Here is a 24248-nt window from a genome sequence, read left to right on the forward strand (position 1 = left end):
ATAACAAAAAAAGTCATAGCATTGCAGTTCTTCCGGGGTGGGCTGCTGGACTTGTTCGACTCCTGCTGTTTCTACTCTCTGCCGTGAATAGGCTTCATTCCATTTCAGATTGCCGCCACCTGCCAGCCGACTGAGCAAACAGTACATGAGACAAACACATGAAACTGTATTTTATTATTATTGTTATCTTTATTGTTTAAATCCTCTAATACAATATTAGACAAAAACATCAATATTACGAATATTATGTATTTGTATCTTTCCTATCCGCGGAGCGGTAATTACTACGTCACTTCCGGAGTCTTCAGCTGATTTTTTTAAACGTTATTACGGTGCATAAGTTACTGGAACAAAGCTGAGCAACTTGTTGTGCTGGTGACAAAACCACTGATTATATATATGTAAACTGAAGCAATACTGTCGTTAAAAACCCGCTGATCGCTGCCCGATTCTCTGATATGAATGCCCGCATTGCATTGTGGGATATGGGCTTTACATGCGCCCAGCTCGGATCATATTGTGTTCTGTCTTACAGCATACTGTAATATTTCAACGGTAATAAGACCGAAATAATATCATTAAAATAAAGAAATACATATCATGATAACATCTAAATAAATGTTGATAGATGTAGCGTTATAGTTTTAAAAATATCAATGAACAACAAAGCAATCCAGCTTCCCTGGCCGAAATAGATCGAAATAATAACATTAAAAGAAATGCATATAAACCATGATAAGATCTGGTGAATAAATGTTGATTAAAACAGCGGTTATTGGGCTAAAAATACCAATAATAGCAAAGCTGTATACAGCTTCTCTTCTGCAGCCCGACATGCAAAAAGAATCGTGCTGTGATCACGAAAGATGCTTCCCATTAAAATACATTAGTTTAAAAAACTTAGAAAATCTTCAAAATATCCTGATGGTATCAAGATCTAATAGATTTCTTTTCGTGATGCCATCACAAACTGCCGTGAGACTGGGTTGAGTAGTACACAATCGTATGAGTATTGTTTTGATTACAATGTGCGGAATTACTTTACGTTGCCTATTTATGTCTATTTATTTCTATTTCTCACCGTTAATCACCGGCTTCTGTACAGCATCATCTGGGGTCGCCATTGTTGTTTATGTGTGTGTGACGTCAAAAACTGTAACTGGGAGTACAACGACCTGGTACGACTTCACAGGTAGTAAGTTACGGGTTTGACTGCCGTTCCAGGGCACTTTCACGGGAAGAAGGTTGTGAAAACACGAGTTACGGGTTTTTTTTGGAATGCACCCTTAGTCACAACCTTAGTGAGACCACAAAATTCTTGCCAAAAACACAGCAAATTCAGCAGAAACACACAGCAGAAGCAGAAGAAACAGGAGAGCCAACAGTAAAGGCAGAAAAGACAAGAAGCAAGTAACAAAAGCACTTTAACTTTACGGAACAAACAGAGCTACGTCACGTTCTGCGTCACGTGGTAACTTTCAGGAAGTAAAGTAACGTTTGATTTGAACCAAAACTACCATCATAGCATGATAGCATATGCTAGCATGGGTTAGCATTGATGAGCGTTTGGGTTGCCCAGTGTGTGAGAATGGTCACATGATATGTGTTGTCAGACGTGTTAATATGCATGGAGATTAGTTCTGCTACTGGATATAAAACTATCGTGTGCATGGAGATCGTTTTTGTCTCCAAAACCAAAACGTAGCAGTGTAAATGCAGCCTGATTCCACTTTTTTTTTGTTCTCACTGTTAGTGTTGTTTTCCAAACTGCTGATATCTTTGTCTTCTGTAAGGGATTTTTCGTAAAAAGTGGAAAGCCCAAAGGCCAGAGAAAATCTGACTCCATTAATCTCTCTAAATTCTAATCCCCAACGTATTCGTTGATGACCCAAAAGACCAGAAACCTTGAAGAATCACTGAGACGTTTAAATAAGGTTAACACTTCTTTAGTAACAGTATTTTAAAATATACAAATACACATGCAGGCCTATACATGCGGGCCATAACTGTGACTCCTCGTGTCCACCAAGTTATGAGCCATGTTTCACAAAAGTCCAAATCCTTTATTCTCTCTGGGGTGTGTCCTCCTCTTGTGTCATCAGGATGTGGGGGTTGCTCCATCGCCACCCCAGGATGGCAAGGCATCTGTTCATTTTCCAAATGGGTTGACTGAAACCCCTCACCTTCCTTCCTTCTCATCATCTTGTGACCTTTTGACCGAGGCCTAAATACACATTCCTACAGGCTATTTCCTGCCATTAATGTTGAAGCAAACCTCTCACACAGAAACACACAATCATCAAGGAGGCAAGATGGCCGCCAGGGTGCAGCCACAGTGTTTGGCAGGTCCTGTGTGTCTGCCACAAAAGTATATCAAAAACCCTTGGATTTTGCCATGCTTGTCTGGTCTTTTCCTGTCTTTCTACCTCCTCCTGAGTTTAACGTGTACAAGGAAAATGGATAACTCAACTCTCTATCCAGCAAAGAGGAGCCAACATCTTTTGTATGCAAGAATCCTGGATTGTGGATATGCTAGGCCGCCCCCAGGTAAACTTGATCAAACATCAAAGCATCTAGATCATTACTTGGGGTTGTGAATCTTTTGATGATAATACTTCTGGCTGGTGATGTTGAGCAAAACCCTGGACCTGTTTTAAGTCCTGTGCTACAGCTACAGCTGTTCCCTGGGCTAACACCATCTTTGCTAACTGGGCTACAGCAGTTCCCTGGGCTAATACCACCTCTGCTACCTGGGCTACAGCAGCCTCCTGGGCTAACTTTACCTCTGCTACCTGGGCTACAGCATTTCTCTGGGCTAATACCACCACTGCAACCTGGATTACAGCAGCTGCCTGGTCAAATATCATCACAGTTACCTGGGTTACAGCAGCTCCCTGGGTTAATACCATCTCTGCTATCTGGGCTGCAGCAGCTTCCTGGGATAATTCCACCTCTGCTCCCTGGGCTGGCACCGCCACTGCTGCCGGGGCTGCGGTGGCTCCCTGGGCTGCAGCGGCTTCCTGGGATGGTTCCACCTCTGCTACCTGGGCTACAGTGGCTCCCTGGGCTAGCACCACCACTGCTACTGGGGCTACAGCAGCTCCCTGGGCTAACACCACCATTAAAGGACCCTCTTACAACTAAGCCCAGTATATCACCACAACCAATCACACCCATGTGTACACAGAGGAACCCTGTATTTAAAAAACATCGATCATGTAAGTTATTTCAGACTCTTAATCAAGCCAGGACTATATGGGATCCACAGTGTAAAAACAAAGGGTTCCTAGGTGGCCATCTGAACATACGCAGTATGGCCCCTAAGAGGGAACAATTGGAGCATCTTCTCATTAACTCAAATGTAGATTTCATGGGACTTTCAGAAACTTGGCTTAAACCCACTTCTCCACAAGCAGTGGTATCATTACAAGGCTACAATGTCTTTAGAAAGGATAGGCATCAAGGAAAGGGGGGAGGGGTGTTACTGTATATGAATGATTCTTTAAAATGTACACAAATAATTTGGCCTAATGAAATCACAATTGAATGTTTTGGAGTTAAAGTGTCACTCTCAGCAGAAATGTCATTTACTATTTTATGTCTTTATCGACCACCTTCAGCAAAAGTAGATTTTTATGATCAATTTAAGACACTTCTGGGTTGTTGTGACTTTAATAATGAGGTTATTCTAATGGGAGACTTAAATGTAAATTGGGACAACAAAAGTGACAGAAAGAAACTGAAAGAAATTACAGATAATTTTGGATTAATACAAATGATCAGTGATCCCACTAGAATAACAAATCACTCTAAAACTCTAATAGACCTGGTGTTCTCTAACAAAATAGATAGAATGATAAAAACATACAATTTCCTGACTGGCTTGTCTGACCACAATGCCATATTCTTTTATAGAAAGCTGACTAAAAAACGATTGAGAAGTGTTAGTAAAAGCACTAATATAAAACAAACATTTATTCCAAAGAGCCAAGAACAATGTTTAACTGAGGTTTTAAATAGTCTTGATTGGTCTAGCATACTATCTTGTGATGACACTAATACATGTTGTGATCTACTATACTCCTCTATTAAAGGGGTTCTGTCTCAGTTTCAGAAAGTGGGTCATTTAAAGAAACAAGTTTATTCCTTGCCTTGGATCAATAGTGAGTGTAAACAGCTTATGACACTCAGAGACAAATTACTTAAAAAATCATTACAATCTGGATTAATTACTGATCGATTAAATTTTGTATCCGCGAGGAATAAAGTCACACAAACTTTGAAAGTGGCAAAATTGTAAGCTAATTTGGGAAAATATAAACAAACTTCTTGGTAAAAGTAAGCACAATGCTGATAAAGACCTTGAACTCAAATTTGCCAATGAATTGGTATCAGAGCCTCTCAGCCTAGCAACTAAATTGAATGAGTACTTTCAAAGTACCATTGATGAAATTGCACAACTGTTTTCTAATTCGTGTGATTCACAACTAAATAGTGGCAATATAGACCCCCATATAGATGCCTTACCTCAAAATTCAAAGTTTAACATTCAAATAATTACAGAAAATGAAGTAGAAAACATAATCTCAAAATTGAAAAGTTCTAAAGCAAGGGATGTGTTTGGATTTGATACTAATCTTCTGAAGCATTATAAATCCTGTATCTTGGTGCCTGTGACCCATCTTATTAATTTATCAATCGCGCAGGCAGTCGTCCCTTTGAGCTGGAAGGTGGCAAATGTCACACCAATATATAAATCGGGTGAAAAATTGGATCCTGCTAATTATCGACCTATTAGCATACTTCCTGTCTTCTCAAAAATAGCAGAAAAGTGGGTCGCTAACTCTATTATTGCACATCTTAATGATTCCATTCCGGGTTTGCATCCAATGCAATTTGGATTTCGTTGTCTTCACTCAACTGAAACGGCTGTCTGTGTTTTTGTTGAGAAGGTGAAGTCTTATTTAGACAAAAGCAGTTATGTCGCAGCTGTTTTTGTTGATTTTAAGCGTGCGTTTGATACTATGAATCACCTTAAGCTCTTGTCTAGACTGTTAACATTTAACTTTAGTAATCAAACTGTTAAATGAATAGTCTTATTTATCAGATAGAAAACAATGCGTGCAAATAAAGAATAGTAGGTCGCCCTATCTTCACTATACTCAAGGTGTCCCTCAAGGATCAATTTTAGGTCCATTGCTATTCTCACTCTATGTAAATAACTTGCCCAATGTGTGCAAAAATGTGGACACGATTATGTATGCAGATGATACGGTAATTTTTACACAGGCAAAAAGTGCCGGTGATGCAGCCCATCAGCTTTCATTAGCTTTAAATGACTTACAAACATGGCTGTATGATTCGTGCCTATGCCTTAATGTTAAAAAGACCGTATCAATGTTTTTTAGTAAACCTAAAACAACCGTGGCCGCAGTAAAAGTTCGCTTGGGTGGACATGAATTAGTTAATGTTGAGGAATTTAAATATTTGGGAGTGTTAATAGACTCGAAACTATCCTTTAAAAAACATGTTAAAAAAGTAGTGAAAACGGTAAATGTTAATATACGGAATTTTAGACGTATTCGTACATCATTAACGGATATAGCAGCAATTACATTCCTGCATTCTATGATACTACCTCATATTGAGTACTGAATCACAAGTTGGTCCTATACGAGTCATGCAGCTATTGGACCAATTGAAGTATGCTACAAAAGAGCATTGAAAATATTAGACAAGAAACCTTCGTCATATCACCATTGTCAAATTTTAGATAAATATAAGTTTTTAAAGTTTGTTAACTTCAAATTATTTAAATCAGCTTGCCTAATCTACAAGGTTATACATGGTCTGGCGCCTCCACCATTGAGCGATTTTATAAAACAAAAGTCTAGCAGTGTTGCTGGGTCTCGAGTGACTAGAGCCACTATGAGAGGTGATTGTGAATTGGCATTTAGGCGGACCGCCTTTTCACAGAACGTCCTGTCATATCAGGGAGTGAGTTTCTGGAATAGCATTCCACTGTCAGTAAGGGAAAGCACAAGTCTTTCTATCTTTAGGAGTCATTTAAAAGTATGGTTGAGGGACATACAAACATGTGATCATGTTTAGCTAATTATTATATATCAGACTTAAAACAGAGTTAGTGTATTATAAAAAGGGACACAATTATTAGTGTAATATGGGTTGTGCAATAAGTGTCAGTATAACATGGGTTGTGCTATAGGGGTCAGTGGAATGTGGCTCAGTGCAACATAGAATGGTGTAATATGGATCAATATAATACCAGGACAATTTGTGGTGTGTCCACTTCCTCAATGACTGCACACAGCTTCTTTTGCAACGAGCACATACACACAGAGGCACATGAGACATTTATACTATTACATGAATAATATGACACCTTTAGGTAAAATACATGTCTAAAATAATAGAAATATCTTTCACTTCCTTTCTGCAACAACGTAAGGAGGCCAAAATCTTGTCTAGGGCCCCTTTCTTCATGAAAATATACAGAACCAAGTCTGCAAGAGGATTCAAATTAAGAAACACAGTAGACAGGTAGAAGAGAGTATTAGTTTGTGATTGGTCTTTTGTGTATCTCACTACCATTATCAAAATGATGTTGGGAAAGAAAAGCAGCATGTAAATTAGCAGCATCAGGACCAAAGTTCCTACAATTCGTCGTTTTTCCTCAGGCAGGATCGAGACGGAGGCAGACAGGACTTTGAGAGTCGCACAGCAGAAGAATATGAGCAGTGGGAAGGGAAGGAACAGAAAGACAACGGCGATGATTTGTGGTACATTGAAATTACCACCAAAAAATATAGTGAAAAGGTAGAGAGCAGGAAGGGCCCAGGCCACGACACAGATCATCACAGTGGACTTGATGGTTCGTCTGCAGCGGTACCACAGTGGGAAGACGATCAGCAAATACCTGAAATACAAGATAAACAGCTTCAGATTTCAATAATACAACGTTCAGACACAGAAGGAGCTACACATGCTGGATCAATGTATTCTCATGAACGGGTTTGTATGATATTGTACAAAAATGCATGCACAACAATTCCTATGATATGAGACAGATACCTTTCCAGGGCGATGCACACCATGAAGCAAACACTGGTCATTAGACTGTAGCTGCAAATACATTTGTTGACAATGTATATTATCGTGTTCTTAGGTTGTGCCACCTCACAGATCATGCAGCAGAGCTGGATGATGTCAGAGATCAGAAGGTTGATGACGTAGATGGGAGCAACGTGATCATTTTGTACCTACAGGAAAGTAAATCAAAGTAAATCTGAACTCTCTGCTCAGCAGTTGCAGTCAGTCAGCCTTTTTTGAATTTCATATTTCTCATCAAAGTCTTTTGTGCTGTCAGAAACACATTGTCATGCACAACTCGTCAAATACTGACACTTGGTCAGCCCCCATAAAGTTTAATCTTTCAACATGCAGGGTAAAACCACTTAGTTAGAGTTAGGGAAAGATCAGGGATGGGGATACAAACTGGACGTTTACAGTAAGTGACACAGGACAAGAACGGGACAGTAGGGGTTAGGAAAAGATTGTTGGTTGGGTTAACAGATATACAGTGAATAAATAAATCTTATTCCTAATGTTCATACCAGAGAGTAGAGAGAGTAGATGGCGACGAAGGTCAAAGGAAGGCCGATGCAAATGATGATGTACATCACCACATCTGTGATGAATACAGCTTCAGTGTCATCGTGGTAGCTGAAGGTGCTGTTGGTGAGATTATGGGAGCCTGAGGTAAATATGCTGGTGTAAATATCAGAGCTTGGGAGGCTGATGTCTTGAGGTCTGTCTATTGACTCGCCCAGAAATATATCTAAAGGGATGCCTAAAGGGATGCTCTCTGGAAATGAAATGCTGTTGGTTGGAAAGTTGTCCTGTGAAGTGTTGTTATTGTCCATTTTTCAGAGGGAAACCTGTACATAAGGAGATCAGGTTATAGAAAGGAGTTCAAAGGTTTTGAATAAATCAACATTTTAGCATGTAAATGTTTCAGGAACGTTTGTTTGAGCAGATGTGTAGTTTTGTAGTTTTTGTGCATTGTTTGTGTGATAGTTTTCTGTCTTATTAAAGGTTGTTTTGTGTCTTTTTGTAGTTGTTTCGTTAACTGTTGTCGCTGCAGGATGGTTACCTTTTGTCTGCTAACCCTAAACTGTCCAGACTGTCACCTCAAACCTCATCGTGTTATCATTGGATATCATAGGAACTGTTCATGAGAAAACGTATTCGCATAAACAGGTTTGTATGATATCTTTCGAAATTACAGCGACCGCAAAAGACAACAAAATGACTACCATTAGTTAAGATTTTTAAAAAGAGGTGCAAAACTAGATGCACCTTGGGCACCAAATTGTTTAGGGCCGGCTCTGTTCTAAACGCATCGCGGCAAGAAGTCCAAGATACATGACATGAAATGTTTAAAGTGCTACACAAAACGTGCATGCAGTTTCTTTTTCATTGCCCTTCATTGCAATGGTAGCAGGTTTTTTTCTTTCAACTATCGGTCGAAATTGGTCCCAAAATAAATGCTCATCGTCCCCGTCCCTTTTTTTTCGGGATGACGGGAGGGCCTAAGCGCAAACCCTGCCTTGGGCACTACATTGTTTAGGGCCAGCTCTGTTTTAAACGCACCGCGGCTTTACAGAAGTCCAAGATAAAGACATGAAATGTCAAACATGTTACAGCCTTCCCCGGTTTCCCCTACTCACCGGCTTTTTTCCCGATCGCCGTGGCAAAGCCTTTGTATCCAGGTTTATTTAAGAATCCGTTGTCACTAGGAGACGCCTCGCTGACTGATCAGGTGTGTCTGCAGGAGAAGCCTCTCTGACTGATCAGGTGTGTCTGCAGAGCGGACCAATTTGGGGATTATTAAGTTCCTCTGACCACAGTTCTTGTAACTCTTTCACCTCCTACTTCAGGGCAGGGTCCCTTTTCCCTTTCCTGCATAGTGGTGGTTAGATGGCTGTGATTATAATAACAAAAGGCCAGTCCCTATGGCCACTTGGCCAGTGCGAATGCAAATGGAAAAAAACAGTTTTGGGGGAGAGTAGTTAGTAGAACAGTTTAGAAGTGGACTGTTCCTATAACTACGTTCCTGTAACTACTTGGTCGGAAAGAGGCTATTGTCTATAACCCCTTTAAATATGTCATGTGCTAGACAGGGAGGCTGTCCAGGCTGACAAACATGGAAGTGAAACAGTAGTAGGGCGAATCATCCGGATAGCAAAGTACGGGGTACGCCGCTGGCAAAACCAGCAATGCAGGTTTGGCAGGTAGCGCCCCGCCAAATCTCACAAGAATCACAAATTGCATTATGGCACGACATCAACAATAATAACAAACAGCCTCTATGGAAGACCCTAGCACGCATTTCAGACGTGAATCATGGCAGAGTCAATGAAGAAAACAAAGAAAGCGCGGTCTGAAGAGTCAAGGAAAAGAAAACGAGAAAATGACCGCGTGAGGAACTGGACAAGAGGCCCACTCGGTCAGGCTTTCACTCGTTGGCGAGAGCTAAAAAGCAGCAAAGGATGCAACAGCGATGCTGACCTGCCGTTCTTGTTGATGGACTAGTAAGTAAATCCCTTATTTGAAAACTCTTCTATGTTGTATGTTGTTGCACTTGCTTGTTGTATGTCAGTTTTTACGAGGGTTTTTCATTCATCCATTGTTGATAATAAGACCAGTCCACTAATTTCCACATATGTCTAGCTAGCTATCTATTATCTATACTATTATCTATTATATTACGTGTTTTTTCGTCAGGTCACATTCATGTTTATTTGGCTAGCTTGCCACACGAGAAAGTTTACCAGCTGAACTCAGGTCTTGTGAGGTGTATTTATCACGTAGTGCTTTGTGTGGTTCCGATTTCGTATGGCATGTGTAATGTGCATATGCAAACTTTAGCTGGCTAACAGTGAACTTCCCGACTGTACCTTTACTTGAAATTGTGCTTTTTACAAGTCAATTACACAATACGGAAACCAGGAATTCATACCTAGTTTCACCCTGATTACGCTTGTTCAGTACTACTTATGTTGTAGAGGATATACTGATCTTGCCCTTTTATTCTAGATACCAGCATCAGCAAGTTATGTCTACACCCAGCAAGGGTCACAAAAGACCACTAAAGTGTGTCCAGTATAACAGAGGAGTCAGACTGTGATCTGTATGTTTTTCTGCTCTAGCCTAATAATTCAGGCAGACATAGAACATTGTAAACTAACCATTCATCTTTTCAATTAGGGATGATTTCCCTGTACCTGATGCCCAGCCATTGGTCCCAAAGACAGAAGAGGTTTATGTTTTGGAATCCAGGTGAGATTGCTTTCCCTCTAAACCTATGATGTAGTGTATTTTCATTGGAACACAAACACATGTAAACATATATATATATATATATATATAATTACTTTGACTCTGATTGCAGCATGCATTCTCTGAGCATTGCGGAAGAACATGACTCTCCGGATGAAGGGGATCTCAATGACTTGAGGAACAGCTTGTAAGTAATGTGCTGTTCTGGTTAATTGCCTTCCACTGACATGTCCCTAAAATCTGATGTTCATCTGTGTTCCTCTTGTACAGCATTGAAATGCATGATTGTTGGGTGAATCCTTCACACAAGGACTGGAAGGATGGGGCAGCTCGGATGAGGATTTTGTTCCTTTTCTTCAGCTACGTTACATTTCACTTAGTAGTTACATTTTGGGTTCAACTAATGCTGGGTTCATTCTCACAACTTTACACTACTTTCAATGTCACTTGAATGCAACATTTTTGGAGTATATATGGTGTTCTAGTTTTTGTTGAGTAGGTAATCAATGTTCATATACTCTGCTTCTATACATAGTACTGGTCGTGTCAACACAAACGATCTTGCTGAAATAAGCTTAGATGAAGCTGTGCTTGATGTAGCTACACCCAATCCTCCTGACTTGGAATCACAAGAACAAGAATGAGTTCTCTGTGAGGAAGACCTGGTGGGGAAAAGTGCCAACATCACCTACAATAACAACCTCCATAGGCTCGCCATGTACTTGATGCTGCCACTACAGAAGTGCAACTACGTGGAAAGTATGTCAAAGATTATGATTTTGGAATGGGTAAGATTAGATGAGCTACTTCACTTCTCAATGTCAGTTGGACCCTACCCAAACATGCATGTACGGTAGGAGACTGAGTAAACTGGTTGTAACCGGTAGAGGTGTGAAAACATTTGCATACAAATAGCTCAGCTATTGGCAAGAGCTAATGACCTTTACAGTACTTATGCATTCGTGGGTTTTTGTGCTAAAGCTATTCTACAAGTTTGACATGACTGTGACCAAATATGTGCAAGTGTTTTGTGTTTAAAAATATATATTTTTTTTCTTTTTCTTTTTGTACTGTATATCTTGATGCAGTTATGCTCCTTTGGATACTCTGTGGAAATGGAACTCACAGCCAGTATTGAAGTACAGCATGCAGGGGGGTGACTTCATGCTGGCTACAGATACTCTACTTTCTGGTGTTAGAAAATATAAAAGCACACAACGTGATCGTTTGATTTCTGAGGAGGAAGGAGAAAGGCTTGGGTCCAATTGAAAGTTAAACAAAAAGATTTATTAAACAACATGGTGAAAATGACAAGACAAAATCAAATGTTGCACTGCAGCTGACAGCGGACTGAATGACATGCCTCCTCTTCAGGAATTACATCAGACCAGTCTTGTGACATGACAAAACAATACATCAATAAAACACTGCCAGCAGTGGACTGCAAAACATGCCTCCCCTTCGGGAGACACATTCAAACAGTCCTGAATCATTGTGACGTTTCCAAATTTATCCTAAAAAAGTTGAGGGTGGTTCCTCAAATGAAAACCTTCGTTATTGGTCAGATGTCTCTCAAGACAAAAGGTGTTACCTCTGAATTGTCAAGTTGCTCCAGGTCAAGACAAGGGTAATTTATCATGGTAGTGCCAATTCTACTCAAGTTTACAGAGATATGCATTTCCTTTGTTCTAATCAGTCTGGCCCAACAGGGAGTGGCTCCCCAAAAGGCCAAAGCAACAGTTACCTTTCCTGTGAGGACCATGAGTCTTTCTCCAGTATGCAAATTGACATTCATGACTTAATCAATCTTTAGAAGCTTGGGTTGGAATGAGGCATGTCAAATGTTGATTAAGGCTAGTCAGTTTGATTCAATCTGGCTGTAGGGAACATTATGTACATTTAAACCAAAAGGACATTGTGTTCATAACATTAAGCATGGTTTAAACTTTTTTTTTTTCAACACTGGCAACAACTACAGGAGGATTTCCCTCCTCTTCCAATTTATGAAAATGCCAATGGTCGCTGAGAGGACTTTCTCCCGAATAGCATTTATCCGGTCCAGGAATGTTGGGAAAAAAACAGGGCGGACATTCTACGCCGGTTGCGTCAGTGTCGTTGTCCTAGGTAAGGTGTTGCATATTTGTTAATCACCATTACATTTATATGCTTGTAGTTAGCTGTGATGGTGTATAACCTGTGATTCTAATTAATGTATTTTTGCTCTTTTCACTAAGTGATGGCAGAATGGACTGTCCAGGTACTGTGTGTGAGCAAATGATGCATACAGTCCACATGCTTGACAACTGAACTGTGAACTGAAAAAAAAAATTGTTCTTTTTGCTACAGGGCACTGTGCACAATACTGCACTTCACTTTGCGATGTCAAGAGACATCGTGGACATGGCCTCCTCCGCGGAGGTTTCTGCTTCTTTGATGTGGCCACAATCGCCTGAGAGATATCAGACGCGGTGATGCTGACGTTGATGTTGATTCCTTTGATTATCATGAGAACAGTTGTCAATATCTCACATAATTATCAGGACATAAATAAGCCTACACATTGTAAATAGTGTAAACGAGTGCAATTTGCAAACTATTAGGATAAATTGCAATAATGTCTAATGAGATCATAACGGCCAATATTATGAAATAATGAGACGTACATGTAACTTTATTGGTGTCATCTGGCATTTTGTAATGTTTACATTACACTCAAGAAACACAAATGAAATTATACAGTAGGCCTATAGGCTATTTACTTGTAATTTAGCTTCAATCATGTAAAAACATTGTAAGCCATCAAACGCGGTAGGATACTTTATTATTATAAAGTAGGCTAACGCTTGACACAAAGTTATTATTATCCCATTACCATCACCAGTAGTTCATCTTCGATAGCACAACATATACAATTATGCAGTAGCCTAACATTTTTTATGAAATCGTGAAACATTATTGGTCATTATCTTCGTAGTCTATCTTTGCCTGTTCGATGTCCAACGCTTCCATGCTAATGAACAGGTACCGGTATACAGGGGGGAGGGGATCAGGCCGTGAGTGCAGAGACAGCTCAGTGTGAGTGGTATTTACGATAGTAACGTTAAATACAGGTACTCCACAACGAATCTAGGGGTCGCTGTTTGACAAAAACAGAAACTGCATAGTATGCCTTTAATGCCCTGATGCATAGTAACTTCAGGGTGACTCTCCAAAAACTGCACAGACTCATGGTAACTGGCAGGATCTCTCTGAGTGACAACTGTGAGAGGGTTTGACTGAAATGTATGTTTTGTGACATGTCAGTATCTGCAGAAAGACTCAGCAAAGCTGAAAATTTCTGTAAACCCTCCAGTCATGTGGGAGCCCAGGTTATCTCCCATTATGCATGCTACAGTACCTCTATATGTCTTATCCTCAAAGGATATGCCTTTTCCCTCCAGCTCACACAAGTCAGACACAAGTTCACTGAAAACTTTGTCTACTCCAAAATATTTAGTCTTTCTCTATACAGAGCAGGGCCAACTGTATTTGATCAACAGTTGATCATTGGTGTGGATGGAAATTTCCCAGAGTGAAGTAAACAGCTAAAACTTTTGCTTAACAGATCTAAGAGGATTAGCTACATTAAAAGCATCTTGAAAAAGCATCACTTTTAAAGAATCTGGGTCTGAAGAAAACAGCATTAGATTGAAAGACGTGCCTGTCACGGAGTGTGCCATCTTCAACCAGAGGTGGGTTAAAACTCTGCTGGGCTGCACTTTCATCTTTTAGCATTGCTTTGAGGCTTTGCAGTATTGGGATATAATGAAAGTGCCTTTTCTGCACTCTATCATTGTACCCAAGTGAGATTTCAACAGGCTGAACATATTTAAAGTGTGTTCGATGGTGCGTAGTTAAAGGACCTATTGCATTCAAGGCCTCGTACATTGGGCTCTGCTCGTATGCACTGTTTCCAAGACATGTTAATGTCCATCCATTGTGTATTCATGTTGAATAGTTCTGAAGTTTTCATTTCATTTGCTATCTCTGTAATTGTGGAGGCTGGGACTAAATACTTTGCCTGCAAACCTAAGTAAAACAAAGCTAGCTTTTGTGGAGAACCGTCTGGAAATGAACCTACCAAAATTTGGTGTCAATTGAAACAAAAATTGTTGGAGGAATAGGGTTTTAGATGTTTTGCAGTTTTGCAAAAAGTAGAGTGATGGACTTCAAAATTGCCACTGGGTAAAATCTATAGTTTAGTTCCTGCTCTATTAGGGCTACTGTGTGACTTACGTTGTGATGTTGTAGCATGTACGGTTGATTTGTTATGCGTTTTTAAAGTTCAGGATTTTAGATGTAGCATCAGGACAATTAGCACACAAATCACACTGATTATGTTTGGCATATGACTGGACTTGTGTGCAACGTTTGGTGAGTTTTCATGCATGGGAACATGGATTTCTTAGGAAGATGATGAATAATAATTATACCGGGAATAACAATAGGGTCCTCGGGAGCTTCTCTTGCCTAATAAGAGAATTTTTCCATATATGGCATCCTGAATGAGGCCCGTTGTGTATTTTAAAGCTGTATTCAGTGCAGTGTGCAGTGCAGGCCATATAAGTCAAAGAGTAATGCCGTCCAATTAGGATTAAAGAAGGAACAGGTGTACTGTTAAAGCGATGAGTTTTCACTCTTATATTTAACTCCCCTAATGTCTAACATCATCTTTATCATATTGTTTTCATCATCAGTTTGAATTCCTCACCTTTGATTAACAGAGTGGCGTCCATCTTTGAAGTTATAAGGATAACCCATAGACTGGTAACTCTTTATGGACACACAGCTAGGTCCAGGTCCATGTCCAGGTCCATGTCCAGGTCCATGTCCAGGTCCATGTCCAGGTCCAGGTTCAGGAGAGTCTGGTGTCTGATGGCACCTGATAGACAGAAATTAATTAAAGCTCCCATATTTAGAAACATTCCCAGTGAATCAAAACAAAACTTGCCCGGATAATAAAAACATTTCTGTTTTGGAATGTCTGTTCTATGTATCTGTGTGTACCTTTGTATATGAAATTTTCTTAAAGAATTGAAAAAAGAAAAAAAGATAACACGTTTCCTCAAAGTGCTCGTGCATCATGATGCGCACACCTCCACGTATAAAGGGGATACAAATCCGGAACGTGATTGGTTATGATCGCCACAGCCTCTATGATGTAGCTTTCTTACGCCATCCCTTGCATGGTGCACAAATGTGCCAGAGCTGCCCAAATGCACCACAGCTGCCCAAAAGAGCCACTCTAAATAAATGACCCAAAGTGTTTGGCGCGCTCCTGACGCACGCCAGGAAGTGCCCACCAGCTGATTATTCTGTTGGCTAAGACCCCAGCTGCTGAAAAGACGTTCCTAAGTGAAGAGTTTTAAAGTCCCGACACAAACTTCAGACATACACACTTCATGCTCTGGTTAATTTTAAGATTTTGATCTCTTTATCTTCCATGTCTTCTTTCAGACTGGTGGAAAGAAAACCTTTATTTTGCCACACTACGCATCTATTTGTGGCTGTAGATTTCTACTAAAATCACCAAAGTTAACATTAGATAATGTCTCGTTAGTATATGTAATGTAAAAGAATTCTTCGGTTTAAAAAGTTTGTTGTTCTTTAGATGATTAACAGGGCCGTGTTAACTGTCCTCCGAATATAAACTATTTAAACATGAACTTAACTCCACTTTAACAGGTTTCTACTTAAACTAAACTGGCAAAGAGCCATTTAAGAGTCACAGTATAAAGCTAACAATCCTTTAGATGGGAGAAAAGAAGCTGCAACTCAACGAGGAGCAGAAAAGTGAAACTAAGTGTTGAACAGGTACGGAGCGGCCCCGGGAACAGTTTCCTAATAATGTGGGAGGTCTCATAATGAAGGTAGGGCAATAAGGTCCAGCTGCGGCTTGTAGCCGCTCACGCAACGCCCCTTGTTTTCTTCGCCTTCAAAATAAAAGCCTGTTTTCTAAAGTTCTTTGCGTGAGCGGCTACAGGCCACAGCTGGACCCTTCTCAGGTAGGGAGTGACTCCACTGCTCTCAGATCAGTCTTCACAGCCACACAGGTTACTGCAGGGGGCGCCACAGGCCCAAATATAAGATACAGCAGCTCCAATATGAACAGACAGCATCTTAATGTGTAAAGTAACTAGTAATTAAAGCTGTCAGATGAATGTAGCGGAGTAAAAAGTACAATATTTCTTGCTGAAATGTAGCGGAGTAGAAGTAGAAAGTATCATGAAAAGAAAAGACTCAAGTAAAGTACAAGTACCTCAACATTTGCACTTTGGTACAGTACTTGAGTACATAGTAACTTAGTTACATTCCACAGCTGCAAAATAGCTTACTGTCAATATTTTAGAGACCCCTCAAAATTTCACAAATCAAATGTTTTCATGGGAGCTTGTGACGTATTAAAGAAGACCTATTAATATTTACTGTTTTCTGGTTCATAATGTATTTTGTGTTGCTACAAGAACATGTTTACATGCTTTTATGCGTTTTTACTGTGATTTGAACAACAAACATATAAAAGCTTTTACGTTATGAAGCACATCATACCTGCTTCCCACTAAAACACCCAAATTATTCCTATCAAAGAAAGACAAACAGTTTGTAGTTTAGTTTATTATCTGTGCAAAAATAACAACAAACAAACAACCGTTTTGAATATACATACATGAGTTATAACTGGGAGAAAGTAAACGACTAAATTAAAATGCTTCAGGAAGTGAAGTAATGTCTGATTTGAACCCAAAACCTCCATCTTTTTATCAACTTAACGGAGTAGTTTTGGTGTCTAAATCTAACCAATCTAGGACCGTTTCACAATGTTAACCACATGTTTAAAACCGCGACTGTGACTTCCTCTGGTTTAAATATGAGGAAGTATTTCCTGCTGCCACCAGGGGCGCTAGTTTATGAAACGCTCCTGTGGGTCTCTTTTGGGTCTCTTTGACGGTAGAAATAAATGACAGATGTCATTGTCTGGTTGATATTTATAGAGCACATCCCAAACATGGAGGCAGTTAAAGTCAAAGAAAACATTAAAACATTTTAAACAATACGCAACAAAACCAGAATGAAATCAAATAAGATCAAGACAAAATTCAAGCATATGTCAATATATTCTATCATGGGTTAACATGTTAACATATGTTAGCATGTGTTATAAGATAAGATAAGATAAGATATACTTTATTGTCCCCAAAGGGAAATTAGTTTGGACTCGTTCCACAGCTTTAAAGAAAAAACCAAAATACAGAAAATAAGCATCTCTCAACACATACTCTCATACAACACAAACATGCTTCCATATACATAGAGTAAGCACGTTAAATACTCTTTTCATTGGCATTTTTTAATTGAACAACCCTGTCGGCTACATTCTCCGCAATAAGTGTAGCACAGCCCTTTCACAATAAGATATAACACAACTAACATATTGCCCAACCCCAATAGCCTACATATTGCTCAAATGACACAATTTACACAATGTACTGACATAATGCACAACCCAAATAGCCCACATATTGCACAACTAACATATTGCACAACCCCAATAGCCTACGTATCGCACAAATGACATAATGCACAACCCAAATAGCCTACGCATTGCACAAATGACATAATGCACAACCCAAATAGCCTACGTATTGAACAAATGACATAATGCACAACCCAAATAGCCTACGTATTGCACAAATGACATAATGCACAACCCAAATAGCCCACATATTGCACAACTAACATATTGCACAACCCCAATAGCCTACGTATCGCACAAATGACATAATGCACAACCCAAATAGCCTACGTATTGCACAAATGACATAATGCACAACCGAAATAGCCTACGTATTGAACAAATGACATAATGCACAACCCAAATAGCCTACGTATTGCACAAATGACATAATGCACAACCCAAATAGCCCACATATTGCACAACTAACATATTGCACAACCCCAATAGCCTACTTATCGCACAAATGACATAATGCACAACCCAAATAGCCTACGTATTGCACAAATGACATAATGCACAACCCAAATAGCCTACGTATTGAACAAATGACATAATGCACAACCCAAATAGCCTACGTATTGCACAAATGACATAATGCACAACCCAAATAGCCCACATATTGCACAACTAACATATTGCACAACCCCAATAGCCTACGTATTGCACAAATGACATAATGCACAACCCAAATAGCCTACGTATTGCACAAATGACATAATGCACAACCGAAATAGCCTACGTATTGAACAAATGACATAATGCACAACCCAAATAGCCTACGTATTGCACAAATGACATAATGCACAACCCAAATAGCCCACATATTGCACAACTAACATATTGCACAACCCCAATAGCCTACGTATCGCACAAATGACATAATGCACAACCCAAATAGCCTACATATTGCACAAATGACACATTTCCACATAGCCTATGCAGTACATAATGACATATTGAACAATCCATAAGCCCATGTATTGCACCACTGACATATTGCATAACCCCAATAACCTACTTATTGCGCGATGACATAGTGCACAACCCAGCCAGCCTACATATTAGTGTTGATAAGCTAAATGGACATAGGCACAAATGAGGCACATAATCTTCATAGCTGTCTATACCTGACGGGCGATCTGTGATTTGGACTGTACTGTCAGGTTACCATACCAGACTGTGATACCGTATTTTAGAATACTCTCTAGTATTGCAAGTGTTAGTATGTTAACACATGCTAGTATGTTGGCATATGATAGCTAGCTCTCTACTAACACAGATAACCTTTTTTACTGACACAGAAAACCCAGTAGAACCATCACATCAGCATATGCTAGCTTGTTGGCATATGTAAAAATATGTTAGCATGTTAGCATATGCTATAATGGGTTAGCATTGATGAATATTTACTACACATGCCCCGTGTGTGTGAATGGTCATGTGATATGTGTTGTCAAACGTGTAAATATGCACGAAGATTAGTTCTGCTACTGGATATAAAACTATTATGTGCATAGAGATCGTTTTTGTCTCCAAATGCTGCTTAAAAATCCAAATGTAGCAGTGTGGATGTAGCCTGAGTCCAGTTTTCTAGTTCTCTCTGTTAGTATTGTTTTCCAGACTGCTGACATCTTTGTTTTCCACTCTGCAACAACACACAGAGGCAAAGATCTTGTCTAGGGCCCCTTTCCTCATGAAAATATACAGAACCAAGTCTGCAAGAGGATTCAAATTAAGAAACACAGTAGACAGGTAGAAGAGAGTATTAGTTAGTGATTTGTCATTTGTGTATCTCACTACCATTATCAAAATGATGTTGGGAAAGAAAAGCAGCGTGTAAATTAGCAGCACCAGGACCAAAGTTCCTACAATTCGTCGTCTTTCGTCAGGCAGGATCGAGACAGAGGCAGACAGGACTTTGAGAGTTGCACAGCAGAAGAATATGAGCAGTGGGAGGGGAAGGAGCAGAAAGACAACGGCGATGATTTGTGGGATGTTAAAATTACCACCGAAAAATATAGTGAAAAGGTAGAGAGCAGGAAGGGCCCAGGCCACGACGCAGATCACCACAGTGGACTTGATGGTTCGTCTGCAGTGGTACCACAGTGGGAAGACAATCAGCAAATACCTGAAATACAAGATAAACAGCTTCAGATTTCAATAATACAACGGTCAGACACAGAAGGAGCTACACATGCTGGATCAACGTATTCTCATGAATGGGTTTGTATGACTTTGGACTTTAGGAGAAGTCCCCCCACAAACACACACTCCCCCCCCTCACCATCCAGAACGACACAGTGTCCACTGTGGATTCCTTTAGGTTCCTGGGATCAACCATTTCACAGGACCTAAAATGGTCGCCCCACATTGACTCTGTCCAGAAAAAGGCCCAGCAGAGGTTATACTTCCTGCAACAGCTAAGGAAGTTTAATCTGCCTAAGGAGCTGTTGACCACTTTCTACTCAGACATCATTCAGTCTGTCATCTGCACCTCCATCACTGTCTGGTTTGGGTCAGCCATCAAACAGGACAGGGCCAGACTGCAAAGGGACAATTAGGGCTGCAGAGAGGATCATTAGAGCTGACCTTCCTTCCATCCAGGACTAGTACCAGTCCAGGGTTAGGAAAAGGGCAGCAAAAATCTCTGGAGACCCCACACATCCTGGTCACAAACTGTTCAACCTCCTTCCCTCTGGTAGGAGATACAGGGCACGTTTCACCAAAACCAGCCGACACAACGACAGTTTCTTTCCCCAAGCAGTCACTCTGTTGAACGCTCAGAAATAGCCCCCACCCTTACACTGAACAAAGTCAATCAACACTGTTCTGCTCATCTACCTCATGTATATTTTAATCTTACAATTACAACATTGTTATTAATATATTATCATTGCACTGAACCGCCTTGCACTATATTTATATTTAAATCTTAAATCTGGACTACACTGATATTGCACTATTCCTTCCCTCTCTTCAATCGTTATTGTATATTTTTTGTAAATTTGTAAATTCTATTGTATTGTTATAATGCATACTTAACAGTATTTTTTTATATTTCTTACTGTCCTTTCTGTTTTTATTCTTTATATGTTAAGTGAGTGTTGTACTTTGAGAGCAAAGATTAACCAGAGTAAAATTCCTTGTTTGTTTACGCAAATCTGGCCAATAAAGCTGATTCTGATGATATTGTATGAAAATGCATGCACAACAATTCCTATTATATGAGACAGATACCTTTCCATGGCTATGAACACCATGAAGCCAACACTGGTCATCAGACTGTAGTTGTAAATACTATTGTAGATAATGTACATTATCGTGCTCTTAGGGTGTGCCACCTCACAGATCATGCAGCAGAGCTGGATGAGGTCAGAAATCAGAAGGTTGATGACGTAGATGGGAGCAACGTGATCATTTCGTACCTGCAGGAAAGAAAATCAAAGTAAATCTGAACTCTCTGCTCAGCAGTTGCAGTCAGTCAGCCTTTTTTGAATTTCATATTTTTATTCAAACTCTTTTGTACTGTCAGAAACACATTCTCATGCGCACAACTCCTCAAATACTGACACTTGGTCAGGCGCCATAAAGTTTAATCTTTCAGCATGCAGGGTAAAACCACTTAGTTAGGGTTAGGGAAATATCAGGGATGGGGCTATAAACTGGACGTTTAAGTGACACACAGGACAAGAACGGGACAGTTGGGGTTAGGAAAAGATTGTGGGTTGGGTTACAAAATTTAAGTTTAGGTAAGACAAGGGACAGTTACGGTTAGGAAACGATCATGGATGGGGTTACAAAATGTACGTTTAAGTGACCCCCCTGGACAAGAAGAGGACACAATCTTGGAATCTTGGCGCCCGACCCAGATCCTATACACACATACAGTAAAGAAATTAATCTCATTCCTAATTTTCATACCAGAGAGTAGAGAGCGTAGATGGCGATGAGGGTCAAAGGAATGCCAATGCAAATGATGATGTACGTCACCACATATGTGATGAATCCAGCTTCAGTGTCACTGAGGTAGCCAAAGGTGCTGTTGGTGTAATTACTGGAGCCTGAGATAAATATGTTGGTGTAAATATCAGAGCTTTGAGTGCTGATGTCTAAAGGGATGCCTAAAGGGTCACTGCCCTCTAATTCCAATGGAGTTGGAATGCTGTTGGTTGTGAAGTTGTACTTTGAAGTGGTGCTGGTAAAGATGCTGTTGTCCTTTGAAGTGTTGTTAACGTCCATTTTCAGAGTGAAACCTGTAGGTAATGACATCAGGTTATAGAAAGGGACATTTGGAATTTCAAAATCTTTGGATAAATCAACGTTTTAGCATGAAAATGTTCCAGGGACCTTTGTTTGAGCAGAATTGTAGTTTTATACTTGTTTTGCATCATTTGTGTGATAGTTTTGAGTCTTTTTTAAAGGTTGTTTTGCATGTCTTTGTAGTTGTTTCGTTAACAGTTGTCGCTGCAGGACGGTTACCTTTTGTCTGCTAACCCTAAACTGTCCAAACCGTCACCTCAAACCTCACCGTGTTTTCGTTGGATATCATAAGAACTGTTCATGAGAGAACTTATTCGCATAAACAGGTTTGTATGATATCTTTCAAAATTACAGCGACCGCCGTCGGTCACGTGGCAGTTAAGTTTAGCGGTCTTTGCAGTTACATTTAGCTGACAAAAGGTGACTGATCTGCAACGACAACAGCTAAGTTTTGACAACAAAATGACTACTGTTAGTTAAGATCACAAAAAAGTGAAAGGGGAGATAGGATAGATAGATGGGAGATCTTCTGCACAACATCGGCCATCAAACATAAGATCAACGAAGCATCTTAGAACATGAAGGATGGACACATGACTGTACAGACAATTTGACATCTTAAAAAGTGACTGAAAATTAAAAGAATTTTGTGAAAAATAAGAATTAAAGAAGAAAATGACATAAGAATGTCAATAAATAAGAAAGTAGTTTTGTTTACACTGTAAACCTGAATAAGTAAGCACTACTCAGTAATCAGTTGCCACACATTTGAGTTTATAACTCAAAAGTCTGAGGTTGTTAGATCTTAAATATTTGTAGAAACGCAAACTTGCATTTTCTTGGTTTACCGTTAAATTAAACTGCTAATTAAACCAACTCAAATATTATCAGTAGCCTATAAGCAACTCAAAAATATAAAATTAACATAACTAAATAATTTTAAGTATAAAAACTCAGTATTTCATATGCACTAAACTTCATATGAATCAAAAAATAAGAGTTAACTAAACTCAAAAGATATTATATGTAACTGGCACTCAACAGTTTTAAGTAAGTGGAACTTCTGAACTTATTCCAATGAATTAATTTGAGCATTTGAGTTTACAGTGCAGGGATTTCCATTTTAAAGTTTAGGTGCAGCACCTTGAGCCGAATGAATGTAACAAAATTACTTTTTTATTAGATCTAATGACTCTAGTTCTTTATCAATTATCTTCTCTCTTTCCAACATTTTAGACACAAATATGGTGATGGCAATGGTCAAAAACTATGTGAAAAATAGATGTAAAACCAGATGCCTAGGGCACCAAATTGTTTAGGGCCAGCTCTGTTCTGAACGCACCGCGGCTTTAAAGAAGTCCAAGATACATGACAGAAAGGTCAAACATGTAGCTTTAAAGAACTGTACCTGCTACACAAAACGTGCAGTCAGTTTCTTTTCATTGCTCTTCATTGCAATGGTAGCAGAGTTTTTTCTTTCAACTATCGTTCAAAATTGTTCCCAAAATTAAATTTTTATCGTCCCAGTCCCTTTTTTTCGGCTCGGGACAACGGGAGGGCCCTAAGCTCAAACCCTGAGATGCAAAACTAGATGCACCTTGGGCACTAAATTGTTTAGGTCCAGCTCTGTTCTAAACGCACTGCGGCTTTAAAGAAGTCCAAGATAAAGACAGGAAATGTCAAACACGTTACAGCTGTCCCCGGTCACCCCTACTCACTGGCATTTTTCCCGATTACCGTGGCAAAGCCTTTGTTTCCAGCTTTATTTAAGAATCCGTTGTCTGTCACTAGGAGACCTCTCTCTGACTGATCAGCTGTGTCTGCAGGAAAAGTCTCTCTAATTGATCAGGAATGTCTGCAGTACAGACCTGTCCCGCCGGTTGGACACGTCCCGCAGCCAGAACACTTCATATTTCACACGTCCGCACTCAAAAGGGAGTCTGCAGCTTGTTATCTAGGTCACTGTTTCTCAAATGGGGGTAGGCATACCCCTTGGGTACTTTAGAGTAATGCAGGAGGTATGTGAGATTTTTGCAAAAAGCTATTTTAAAAATATGCCATGCATAATTCA

General features: G+C 39.7%; 2 protein-coding genes across 2 annotated transcripts; both read right to left on the reverse strand.

The window, feature by feature from the left end:
* Nucleotides 1-6405: 6405 nt before the first annotated feature.
* Nucleotides 6406-7943, reverse strand: LOC118495357 (mas-related G-protein coupled receptor member A4-like). The gene is made up of 3 exons (XM_036002577.1): nt 7635-7943; nt 7093-7280; nt 6406-6937 (listed from the first exon to the last, which is right to left on the reverse strand). Exons 1-3 carry the CDS (start codon nt 7941-7943, stop codon nt 6406-6408), a joined length of 1029 nt encoding a protein of 342 aa, XP_035858470.1.
* Nucleotides 7944-15176: 7233 nt separating this feature from the next.
* LOC118495358 (mas-related G-protein coupled receptor member A4-like) lies at nt 15177-22156 on the reverse strand. Its single transcript, XM_036002578.1, has 4 exons — nt 21839-22156; nt 21155-21342; nt 19924-20045; nt 15177-15283 (listed from the first exon to the last, which is right to left on the reverse strand). Exons 1-4 carry the CDS (start codon nt 22154-22156, stop codon nt 15177-15179), a joined length of 735 nt encoding a protein of 244 aa, XP_035858471.1.
* Nucleotides 22157-24248: the final 2092 nt, after the last annotated feature.

The sequence above is a fragment of the Sander lucioperca genome, chromosome 6, assembly GCF_008315115.2.
Source record: "Sander lucioperca isolate FBNREF2018 chromosome 6, SLUC_FBN_1.2, whole genome shotgun sequence".
In the NCBI taxonomy this organism is placed as follows: Eukaryota; Metazoa; Chordata; class Actinopteri; order Perciformes; family Percidae; genus Sander; species Sander lucioperca.